Source organism: Heteronotia binoei, chromosome 19 (genome assembly GCF_032191835.1).
Source record: "Heteronotia binoei isolate CCM8104 ecotype False Entrance Well chromosome 19, APGP_CSIRO_Hbin_v1, whole genome shotgun sequence".
NCBI lineage: Eukaryota > Metazoa > Chordata > Lepidosauria > Squamata > Gekkonidae > Heteronotia > Heteronotia binoei.
Genome location: NC_083241.1, coordinates 12,078,368 through 12,090,953, shown reverse-complemented (window position 1 = coordinate 12,090,953; position 12,586 = coordinate 12,078,368). Strand labels below are relative to the sequence as shown.

Genomic DNA, 12,586 nt, shown 5'->3' with positions numbered 1-12,586 from the left:
AGAATTCCACCAGGCTGGGGCCAGGGCAGAGAAGGCCCTTGTTGAGACCAGCTGGATATCTGCTTTGGCTTTTGGTTAACCAAGTGTTCAACTTTCTCAATTGTCAATACCATCAAGGTTCCTTATTTATTTATTTGTTTGTTTATTTATTCATTCCATTTTATGTCATTTATAACCCACCTTTCTCCCAGTGGGGATCCACAGCAACTTACATCATTCTCTTCCATTTCATCTTCAGAACATCCCTGTGTATTGGGTTAAGATGAGTGTATGTGACTGGCCAAGGTCATAGTCTTGTGTGGGGAGGGACGGTGGCTCAGTGGCAGAGCATCTGTTTGGTAAGCAGAAGGTCCCAGGTTCAATCCCTGACATCTCCAACTAAAAAGGGTCCAGGCGTATAGGCGTGAAAAACCTCAGCTTGAGACCCTGGAGAGCCTCTGCCAGTCTGAGTAGACATATGAAGATATGAAGCTACCTTATACTGAGTCAGACCCTCAGCCCATCAAGGATGGTATTGTCTACTCAGACTGGCAGTGGCTCTCCAGGGTCTCAGGCCTGATCCATTTACCTGGGAATGCCAGCAGCTATACCTGGGACCTTCTGCATGCCAAGCAGATCTCTACCACTAAGCCATGGTCACCTGGCAAGCTTCCATGACAGGCCGGAGATCTGAACCTGGGTCTCAAAGGCCATTGTCCCGCAAATTTAACTACTACACCATGTTGGTTCTCTTAATGACTAGCTCTGCTAGAACATCTTTAAACTTTACAACAGAGCCATGAGATAAACCCACAGAGAAGTAAGTCCCATGTTGCCGCTGTAACATCAGAGACGCCAAGAAAAGTTTTATGAGTTGTGTTTGAAATATTACTTTTCTCTCTCACACACACACACTCACACACGTCGCTGTACTGTTAGAAATGCAGGTGGGTTTGTCATCAGCTCATCTTCCAATTTTAGCAAATCTTTCTTCAGAACATGCTTGGTGGGTTATTTGTTGAGCTGCAATTTAGATTTCCAGGATGACAAAAGCTAATTCCCACCTGCCACTGGGTGTCAATTCGGCAAATGGCAAGTCACAGCATCCTGGAAGATTCTCGTGCCCTGGCAGTTCAGCAACACAGCATCACTTGAATGCCTCCAGAGTTCTGTTGGAGGAACTCATCTTGCAGGCCCACAACAAAAAGAGCTATAGCCACATGTTTAAAACCATCACCAAAGAAATACGGAGACTAAGACCTGGGCACAATTTCACTGCTGGTGGGCTTAAAGCAGAATTAACCAGCCCGTTGGTCCCAATCCAACAATGAGTCAAGAAGCATATGAAAATGGGTTGAGCCTTTGCCACTTTATTGACAGAAGTGAAGTTTTGCTTAAGAAGATGATACTGGATTTATATCCCGCCCTCCACTCCGAATCTCAGTCTCAGAGCGGCTCACAATCTCCTTTATCTTCCTCCCCCACAACAGACACCCTGTGAGGTGGGGCTGAGGGAGCTCTCACGGAAGCTGCCCTTTCAAGGACAGCTCTGTGAGAGCTACTTCTGACCCAAGGCCATTCCAGCAGGTGCAAGTGGAGGAGTGGGGAATCAAACCTGGTTCTCCCAGATAAGAGTCCGCACACTTGAACACTTCACCAAACTGGCCTAAGTAACGATGCCTCAAGTAATGTTTACAAAATAAGCCAATCTTAAAATGCATGAAGTCAATGGCTGCCAAAAACCTAAGGTCCAAAGTCCGCACAACAGTGAATCGATAGGTCACCGTATCAACATAAATTTGGATCTGTGAATTGCCACAACAAACAGGTTGAGAACCACTGGCTTAAAGTATGCCAGAATTATGATCTTCTACCAAAGATAACCGCTGTGCAGAGCTAGTGCAATGCAGCGACTGAGATGGCAAAGAGGAGTCTTCCTTCAGCCATGAGCTTCCTAAAATTGCCTCAAGCCCAAGAATTCTCACAAGGCCCAGCAGCTCTGAGCTGCAATACAAAGAGAACACTGACAACTTCCAAGGTTATTGCAAGGTTACTAAGCATGTATCTGAGTACTCTCCGACACTATATAAAGGTGTTAAGAAGTATTTCTGTGTTGGCTTTAACTAATGTTTATTGCACCAAACGCACATTGCGCTACAACCAATGGCCGCTAATTAACCCCAAAAGCCCCACTCGACAGCAATCCGGAGCCACAAAGGGTCTCACACTGCCCGTTGCCTGTTTTAAGATTACCACAGTTATATTCTACTCAGGATGTGAACTGCTCTGCTCAGTAGGGGGGGGGGGGGGGGGGGGACATTGGCTACTACTCAGTTGAGGTAACACAGCTAGGAGTAAGTCTTCAATAAAGATAAGCTATCTAAAGAATGCTGGAGGGTTAGAAGGGATTCTGTTTTTAACAATCAGGGTGCAAAACCGTAGCATCAGTTAACACATTCAGATAAGAGTCTTTCAATCTAAATTCCTGACCTTTAAACGGTACACTTATGGTTGCGGCCCAGTTACCCAACATCACTAGTAAGTAGGACAGTCTCTTTTCCAGGAAAAGTACTCCGGCTCTTCATTCTGAGCTAACTTCTGCCACCAAAAGTCACCACGGGAGTGAGCAAGCTGTATCAGTAGCAGGTGGTCCCTTGCTGCCTTCCTGTAACTTCAGAAATGCATCACAAATGACACTGTGCTGACTCAAGGAAGAAACACGCCTTCCTGGATTACCAACAAGTATGAGAAGAGGGAGGGATGGTGGCTCAGTAGTAGAGCATCTGCTTGGGAAGCAGAAGGTCCCAGGTTCAATCCCCGGCATTTCCAAAAAAGGGTCCAGGCAAACAGGTGTGAAAAACCTCAGCTTGAGACCCTGGAGAGCCGCTGCCAGTCTGAGAAGACAATACTGACTTTGATGGACCAAAGGTCTGATTCGGTATAAGGCAGCTTCATATATGTTCATATATGTTCAAGAGAAACTGAAGATCCCCTTCAGGTCTAAAGATTCTGGTGATGCTTCTTTACAGTATAAAAGTGTAACGGATAAAAAGCTAAGCATGCTGCAAAATGGAACAACCCTGTGGTACCTTAAAGCAGCAGTCCCCAACCTTTTTGGCACCAAGGACCGGTTTTGCGGAAGATGGTTTTTCCACGGACCGGGATGGGGGGGTGGTGGTTTTGGGATGACACAATTGTACATTTTATTTCTATTATTTTGGTTTAGCGGTTAAGTGTGCAGACTCTTATCTGGGAAAACCAGGTTTGATTCCCCACTCCTCCACTTGCAGCTGCTGGAATGGCCATGGGTTAACCACAGCTCTCGCAAAGTTGTCCTTGAAAGGGCAGCTGCTGTAAGAGCACTCTCAGTCCCACCTACCTCACGGGGTGTCTGCTGTGGGGGAGGAAGATAAAGGAGATTGTAAGCCACTCTGAGATTCAGAGTGGAGGGTGGGATATAAATCCAATGTTGTTGTCGTGTTCACCTTCTTATATTATTACATTATATATAATGAAATAATTGTACAACTCACGGCCCAGTTGCTAGCAGGCCACAGACCGGTACTGGTCCACAGACCGGAGTTGGGGACCTCTGCCTTAAACAACACAACATGAAGCTGCCTTATACTGAATCAAATCATCAGTCCATCAAGGTCTCCTGAGTCTCCAGTGGCCCTCCAGAGTCTCAGGCTGAGGTTTTTCACATCGCCCACCACCTGGTCCTTTTTTTAAAACTGATGGAAGGTACTGAACCTGAGACCTTCTGCATGCAAAGCAGAGGTTCTTCCACTGAGCGACAGCCCCTCCCATGAGCTTTTGTTGGACTAAAGGTTGGAATGGGGCTGCACCAGATTCATACAGCTCCTTTCTGCAATATGCATACTGCAGCCCAGTAATAGCAAAAATCTTTGATAGCAGAATTACAAAATGAAAAAAGGTTCCCCGCCCCTGGTTTAAACACCGACAAGCTCACAATTTATCTAGTCCACATCCATATTCTTAAGTATCATCACATTAACAAACATTAACGTATTCTGGAGTCAATCCTGTATGCCTAGAAACAACACTAGAAACATATTTTTGCAACAATACATGAATGGTAAGCCAGTCTTCAGTATTTAATTGCTTGAAATGCTTTGTGTTCAAGATGCCTACCATATCTGGTTTCTGAAGAACAAGGATATTTAAGTTTCTCCGCTACTTCAGGTGTCAAATCCAATTTTTCAAGCACTTACAACCATTTATCTTCAGACAAACCATGACTCACGTCAGCGTAGGTGCACATGGGAAAGACCCAGAACAAATACATGGGTTGTAACTCCCTCCCTCCAACTTGTACTTTCTGTGCTGAACAGACAGTTCAGAGAGGTTAGAGCAGGGGTGTCAAACATGCAGTTCAGGGGCCGAATTAGGCCCCTGGAGCGCTCCTATCAGGCCCCTGAGCAACTGGCTGTAATCTGCTTCCTGCTCCCTCTCTCTTGATTCCTTCTGCATAACAGCTTGCTTTGCAAGGCTTGCTCAATCGCACAGGAGCTACAGAGCAAAGTCTCTATTTTCTTTATTGGCTGAGGCTCCTCCCTTGGGGAGGGAGGGGGAGGAATAGTTTGCTTTGCCAGGCTCTCTCAATCGCACAGCAGAGCTACCGAGCCAAGCCTCTCTTCCTTCTACTGACTGAGGCTCCTCCCCTTCCTGGACCCCTGGGGAAGGAAGGAAAGAGTCAAAGCTTCCTTTGCCGAGTTCCCTGAATTCCATGTGAGAAATACAAACAAAGAGCATCTTTAAGACCAATGAATGCTAAAGTTTTAAGCTTTTAAAAATATATATATTTGTGTTTGTCTATGTTCTTTATAAAAATCATATCTCTGCTACCTAATCTTAAATAGGTACACACATTGCTCAGCCCAACCTGACATGGCCCGGCCCAACGAGGTCTCATTTATGTCAAAACAAATTAGTTTGACACTCCTGGATTAGAGTCCAGGAGCCTCTTAGAGACTGATAATATTTGGAGGGGGGGGAACAAGCTCTCAAGATTCAAAGCTTCCTTCGCCAGGTACCTTGTTCATCTCTTAAGGTGCTACTGGAGCCAGATTTAACTGTTCCACTACAGACCAACACAGCCATCCTTCGAGACAATTCCGAGTAGTCTGCTCAGCTTTGCTTTCTTCAACAAGGTTTAGGCCCCTTAATACGTTGAAACAAACCATTTGCCACTTACCCACTGGGCTAGAACCGGCTCCATTTGGCACCGAGAGATCTGCCGTAGATATCATGCCACCTGGTCGAGGAGCAAAGAGGAAAAGCGCACGGTTTCACTCTTGTAGCTGAATCATCAGCAGTGATTTGCTGAAAATGATTTACCACGTGGAATTGTAGACCCATAGAACTACAAGGGTCCTCCAGGGTAATCAACCCCCTATACAATGCAGGAAATTCGCGAATAAAAAGGTAAAGGTAGCCCCCTGTGCAAGCACCAGTCATTTCCGACTCTGGGGTGACATCACATCACGGCATTTTCATGGCAGACTTTTTTACAGCGTGGTTTGCCACCGCCTTCCCCAGTCATCTACACTTTCCCCCCAGCAAGCTGGGTACTCATTTTACCGACCTCATAAGTATGGAAGGCTGAGTCAACCTGGAGCCGGCTATCTGAACCCAGCTTCTGCCAGGATCAAACTCAGGTCATGAGCAGAGCTTAGGACTGCAGTACCTCCCCACAAATACCTTCCCAAAGAGAGAAAATGAAAAGAGGAGCAGCCGTCTTACTTGCGCTGCCCGTGCTCGGTGGCCTCTGAGGCCCTCCAGGAGAGACGTTTCGATGCAACGTGGCCTGAGGGGGACTCAGCAAGGTGGTGTCTGTCAAGGTCGAACTTGCAGCCAGCGCTGGGGAAACGAGGGAACTCCCGGGATTGCTGTAGGTGAGAGTGTTGGGGCTGGACACGGGAACGGTGACGGACATCGAGAAGTTCTGCTGTGGCAAGCCAGGCTGAAAAAGAACAGGAGGGGGAAACGGCGTCAGCTAATTTTATAGAATTACATCATTTTATTTTCAAGTATTAACATTTAATAAGTTAGAACACCAGGCTTGCATCTTTTTTTTAAAGAAGAGTCTGAAGCATTCAGCTATAGAAGAGACATCTTAAATATACTTAAATGCGAGTCTTTAAAATCTGTCACATACAAACCACACTCAGCACAACCCAAGAGCTACATTTACTTCAAATCTATCACATGTAGGTTAAGTTTTTTAATATTAAAAAGTGAACAGAAAATGAAAGGTTGATGGCATTCAACTGTTAATTTAAAGTTAAAAAGAGCACAACATCTACGTTATTCCCACAAAGAGCAAGTTATGCCTTCTGGATAAGCCGTTATGTTTTAAAAATGCATTAAGCATCTAAACACAGGGAGCTTACTGGAGGGAAAAAAGCCTAGAAACATGATATCAGGTAGTATTCACTTCAAAGCAAACTGAATGTATATTATCTGGATGTCCACAGGCATCATAAGCTTTTGAAAAGCTAGTAGAAACTTGCACTAACTTGATATATTAAAATTATTGCATTTAATATATTTTAGGCAAGAAAAGATGGCAAATTCATTCACAATACTTTGTAAAGCATATTTGAAGGATTACAGCTTAGACAATATGCATTTCACTAAAAACATGAACAAATATACAGGCCTTCCAAATGAATCATGGAGATAACTGGTCATCTTCATTACAATTTAGCAATCATATCAGCAACCGAGCAACAAAACATTAAGTTTCAAAATTTCACTTTATGAAGTATGTACCTTGAGTTATTCACTCTATAGCACAGTAACATGCCACAGCCCACTGTTTCAAACAAAAATCTTTAAATTATGTGATTATGAAAAAAAAAATTAGGAACAAGTAACTTTTGATACAGACTGATGAGCTGTTAAGCTCTCTTTGGCAGAGAGCAAGTCTCTTTCCATTTGCAAAATAGTTATGTTCTTCAAAGCTATTTTCCACTTCAATCCTAAACTCATTTACTTGGCAGAAAGCCCCACAATGGAAAGCATCGCCAATGCAAGCACGTGATATTAGCACACCTTTCAACAGTTATAGTGTTGCTGATGTGGTTGTACAAAATGAGACACCCAGAAATCTCTTACTGGATCAGTTGTGTCAAGCACATGTGCCACGGAAAGCTGAAGTATTAGATGTTGGTATATGTTGGATGCTACTTTTAGGATGAAGAGTGTGGAAGTAGATTATCTACACTGCAAATCTTAATTCTTGCTGTACCAATTTGTCATAACTATTCCAGACAAAGCCAGGAAACTAGTTTTATAAGAAGTCTGTTGAAGGTTCCTAGCATTTGCCAAGAGTTTCTTGGTAGGAAACCCTGCTTCATCATTATCTACAGATTGTCCTTCTGGGACCAAAGAAACTCTTCCCAATGTCCCCAATCTCTAAAAACCATTCAAATGCCAAATACCAATGAACTAAAGAATCATGCAATTGACAAAATAAATAAATTGCAAGTTCATTGCATTATTAAAGGCCAGTTTTAAAGGTTATCACTTTTTAAAGTTTTTTTTTTAACTTCCTGGAAGAAAGGCAGAATAAAAAAGCACACTAAAAATAAAGACAAACATTTGGGCAGCTAGCTATCTTTCAGACATTGTAAATAATTCTCTTTCTTTACCTATCACCGTAAATGATATCATAATTTCAACTACATAATAAAACCTGTGATTGTGCTGTATTCTTTATGATCTAAACTTCTTATACCTGTTTTATTCTTTAGGTCACTACTTCAAAGGAAATCTGTGACAACACTCAAATACTGAACATACTGCAGTTGCAAAGGACCACCTCTTGTGAGTTTGTTTGTTTTTTGCTTTTCAACAAAACTTGAAATTGACAAGAACTGGCAAGAGCCATAGAAATCAGTCAAAGATGAGGACTATAAACCATGAGGAGGGATAAGAATGTGAATATGGCATAGATTTGCCTGCGTCTGAAAGACTGGTACTAGGCCTGCTGCTTGCACTGATGTTAGTGACCTCAGCAGACACGAAAACATGCTTTTCCTGAGTTTCAAGAGGACTAGAAACACCTCTGCTTAAAGAGAGTTTCTTAGGAAGGTAATGCTGATAGAAGGGTTTTCCTGTGGCCTTTAAGATCTCAGCCCTAATGGATATATAACAGATGGAAATCTTTCCTCCAGATTCTGCACGTTAAGTTTCTTATACCGATCCATGATTCCTGGCTCAAGAATGCCAACGCTTCTGCTTTGTAAGCATGTATAGCCGTTGTCTACTCTTTACAGCTTTCAGCGTTGGAGAGATATCGCAAAATGTTCTTACGCATGCGGATTAAAAAAAAAACAAACATAAGCCATACCACAGTACTCACTGCGATTTTATGATTCCGCATCATATTATCAAACTCTTCATTAATTTTTTTATATTTTTCTTCTGTATGTGGCGTGAGCACATAGGAAGTGTCAGGGTCTGGGCTGTCGCACCCTCTGTTTTCCTTCTTGTTCAGAGCCTAAATGATGAAGTTGATAAAAAGAATCAACAAATAAAAAGTAGGAGGGTAAGGAAAAAAGTACTTACAGGGCCTCGCTTGAAAATAAAATCACTATCTTCATTTAGTTTGCTGAATCTGTCCTCCGACAGCGGACTGTGCTCAAAGTAATCGTCAGCATCAGGGCTCTCACAACCATTGAGGCCTTTCTTTCTTAACGTCTGAAATACAATTGGAAAATTCACACACAAACAATACTAGCTTGCCACGAGACTTACTTTCTTTTTCTTTTTTTTTAAATGCAAACCTGGATTAAGGAGGAACAAAGTGATTCATAGCCAGAGCCGCTGAAACAACAGTTTCCAAACATATAATTGCTTCTTCAGCACCCCTAACATGTTTTTTTAACCTTTGATAATGCATTTCCGGAAACGCTGGGTTCCTCAGGATCTTATTACAAACCCTTAAAGGAAACAGAAGCTCCCCTGAAAAATTACCTAATCTTCCTTTACAATGCATATGTATAGGTGAACAGATTTTGAGTCTAGTGGCACATTTTAGACCAACAAAGTTTAGCATCTTTATATATATATATATATATATATATATATATATATATATATATATATATATATATAAATACCTTGAATAAAACTATGTTTGTCTTAAAGGTGCCACTGAACTAAACAATCTGTTCTACTAGTTCAGACCAACACAGCTGCACACCCAGATCTATGTCTAGGTGAGTTTGGAGGATTTTTTAAAAAGGCATCACTAAATGTCCTGTGTGAACCAAGACTCTACCCTAGAACAAGTGAGGGGCAGAAACTAAGCTGCAGTTAACAATTGCAAGAGTCCCTAACACAGTGCCCACCAACACCATTCCTGATGCCCACCAAGTAGATGGGACCAGGTAGGGCAAGTGCCCGACAGGGCTTCTGACTGGCCACTGATTTACCCAAATGGCTAGGCAAACTGAAATAACTTTGCTTCAGCAGCAGTTGCCACCAGTGTTGGTTCTGTACTCTCTCACTCCTCTTTCACAGTGTACTTTAAAAAATTATTGCTCTTCTCTTCTGAACTCAGGACTTTTTTTGAGCAGAAACACACAGGAACGCAGTTCTGGCTGGCTTGGCATCAGGGGGAGTGGCCTAATATGCAAATTAGTTCCTGCTGAGCTTTAAAAAAAAGCCCTGTCTGAACTTATTTTCAGTTTATTTCAATTTATATCCCGCCCTTCCCAACGAAGCGGCTCAGGGCGGCTCACAACATAAGATCTAACATTTTGCTTTTAAAAATACATAGATTTACAACAATTAAAACAGTAAAATAATAAAACAAATAAAACAGCGATCTGTCAGAATACTACACTACAACCTTCTATAAAGTTTCCAATGCCAGTTAGTTATAGGCCAGCCGGAAGAGGGCTGTCTTACAGGCCCTGCGGAACTGCCCAAGGTCCCGCAGGGCCCTCACCTCTTCCGGCAGCCGGTTCCACAAGTAAGGAGCCGTTACCAAAAAGGGCCTGTCCCTGGTGGATTTCAGATGGGCCTCCTTTGGCCTGGGGATAACAAGCAGATTTTGAGAGCCCAATCTCAGTACTCTCTGGGGAACATGTGGGGAGAGACGGTCCCTAAGGTAGGCAGGTCCTAGGCCATATAGGGCTTTAAAGGTAATAACCAGCACCTTGTACCGGACTCGGTATATTATTGGCAGCCAGAGCAGATCCCGGAGTCCTGGCTGGATGTGCTCCCATCTTGGGAGCCCTAATAACAGCCGGACAGCGGCGTTCTGTACTAACTGCAACTTCCGGGTTCGGCACAGGGACAGTCCCATGTAGAGGGCATTACAATAGTCCAACCTCGAGGTGACCGTTACATGAATCACCATTGCTAGATCATCATGCTCCAGGAAAGGGGCCAACTGCCTCGCCCACCTAAGATGAAAAAATGCAGACTTAGCCGTGGCTGCTATTTGAGCCTCCATTGTTAGGGAAGGCTCCAATAGTACCTCCAAACTCTTGACCTTGTGCGCCGCTGTCAGTGGCGAACCGTCAAAAACTGGTAGGGGGATTTCCCTTCCCGGACCACGACAACCCAAGCAAAGGACCTCTGTCTTCGCTGGATTTAGCTTCAGCCCACTCAGCCTGAGCCACCTAGCCACGGCCTGTAACGCCTGGTCCAAACTTTCTGGGGCACAGGCAGGCCGGCCGTCCATAAGCAGATAGAGCTGGGTGTCATCAGCATACTGATGACAACCCAACCCATACCTTCGGGCAATCTGGGCAAGGGGGCGCATGTAGATGTTAAACAACATCGGGGAGAGTACCGCCCCTTGAGGCACTCTGCAGTCAAGCGTGTGTCTCCAGGACAGTTCACCCCCGATCGCCACCCTTTGTCCCCGACCCTCGAGGAAAGCAAATGTAAGGCCAACCCCTGAATCCCCGCGTTGGCGAGGCGGCAGGTCAGTAACCGATGGTCGACCAAATCGAACGCTGCCAATAGGTCCAACAACATCAGTACCACCGAGCCGCCTCAGTCCAGATGCCGTTGAAGGTCATCTACCAGGGCAACCAGCACCACCTCCATCCCGTGGCCCAGGCGAAAGCCGGACTGATGGGGGGTCAAGAATGGAAGCATCCTCCAGGAAACTCATGTTTTCCTTGTGCACATGGCTCTGTCTCTTATGGCAGCCATTTTGTAGTCGTGCCCACCAACCTGTGTCAGAATTCCAAAGATCACCTAACTGCCGGAATGCCTGCCAACCAGGCTAAACTATGCAGAGCTCTATTCTGCTCCAGTGAGGCATCTCTTGCTTTTCCTAAGCAACGGGGCATACTCACGGCTGCTTATCAAAGCCCGTTTGTGGAGCGGGTGGGGTAGATATCAAATCAATAAAATAAATAAATAAATTAAATGGAAGCCAACTGCTGAAATACTGAGGCAAAGGCCTCCCAGCTTGGCAAGGGCTATTCAGAGATTTTTAAAAGCATTAAAAAAGAGGAAGAAGGACAAAAAAAAATTGTCTCAGGAAAGCATTCTGGCTTTGTAAATTTAAAGCAAGCTCCATAGTTCCCTGGGATTCTAGCACTGAAGAAAAAATTAAGACTGGTCAAGACTCATCCATGTTCTAGATGAGCTAGAGCTGCCTTTAAGGAACATTCTTAGAACCAGGCCTCATTTTGGACAGGAGCTCTGGAACCCCTAAATTTCATTGTGCTTTCTCCCCCCCCCCCCCCAAAAAAAAACCCTTTCCTTCTGGGCTCCATTATTCAAACCCCCTGTGAGAAATTTGCTGAAGATCTGACAAATTTTTTAATATTTCCCCCCCAAAAAAACATCGGAAAACAACCAAAACAATATAAAGCAGACAGATGGAAATCTTCATCATGCCACTGTGGCCACACAGGAGAAAGGAATTTAAAAAGTATAATGGGAGTAGGGTTTTATTACGACAATTATAATTTAAGAACCATTTTAAGGTAGAAGCTGAGCTGATATAATTTAGTACACCTTCTGGCGATGTATGTGGCGTATGCAAATGAGTTCCACTAATGAGCTTTGGCACCTCTTTTTCTATGAAATGACCCCTGCTTAGAACAAATCAATTTAGAAAGAGCTGCCTGAAGATTTGGACTTTAAAAGCTTTAAACAGTGCTTAAAGTTGACTACCCTGAAAACTGCAGCTCTTTAAGAAGACGACAACACTGTGAGGTAGTGAGGCTTAGACTGGGTGAAGAAGAAGACTGCAGATTTATACCCCACCCTTCTCTCTGAATCAGAGTCTCAGAGCCGCTTACAATCTCCTATATCTTCTCCCACAACAGACACCCTGTGAGGTGGGGTGGGCTGAGAGAGCTCTCCCAGAAGCTGCCCTTTCAAGGACAACTCTGCGAGAGCTATGGTTGACCCAAGGCCATTCCAGCAGGTGCAAGTGGAGGAGTGGGAAATCAAACCCGGTTCTCCCAGATAAGAGTCCACACGCTTAAGCACTACACTAAACTGGCTTCCAAACATTCAACAGCATTCTTATTGCAAAGCATTTCCCCCCTTGCTTTTATGTAAATCTGGCAAGCCTCCCTTCCTAAGTATAAATCCA

The 12,586-nt window shown here is 44.0% G+C and overlaps 1 protein-coding gene across 8 annotated transcripts in view; it reads right to left on the bottom strand.

Annotated features, from left to right (window-relative positions):
• MEF2A (myocyte enhancer factor 2A) overlaps nucleotides 1-12,586 on the bottom strand; it is a 143,352-nt gene that overhangs the window by 39,560 nt on the left and 91,206 nt on the right. For 4 of the 8 annotated variants that reach the window (XM_060259863.1, XM_060259862.1, XM_060259865.1 and 1 more), the window contains exons 4-6: nucleotides 8,372-8,509; nucleotides 5,746-5,965; nucleotides 5,198-5,257 (exon numbers count right to left, since the gene is read on the bottom strand). In XM_060259863.1, the coding sequence (XP_060115846.1) occupies nucleotides 5,198-5,257; nucleotides 5,746-5,965; nucleotides 8,372-8,509 (418 nt within the window). Of the gene's footprint in view, nucleotides 1-5,197; nucleotides 5,258-5,745; nucleotides 5,966-8,371; nucleotides 8,510-8,577; nucleotides 8,710-12,586 lie in introns of all 8 variants that reach the window. The other 4 variants (XM_060259868.1, XM_060259864.1, XM_060259866.1 and 1 more) reach the window with 2 other exon arrangements.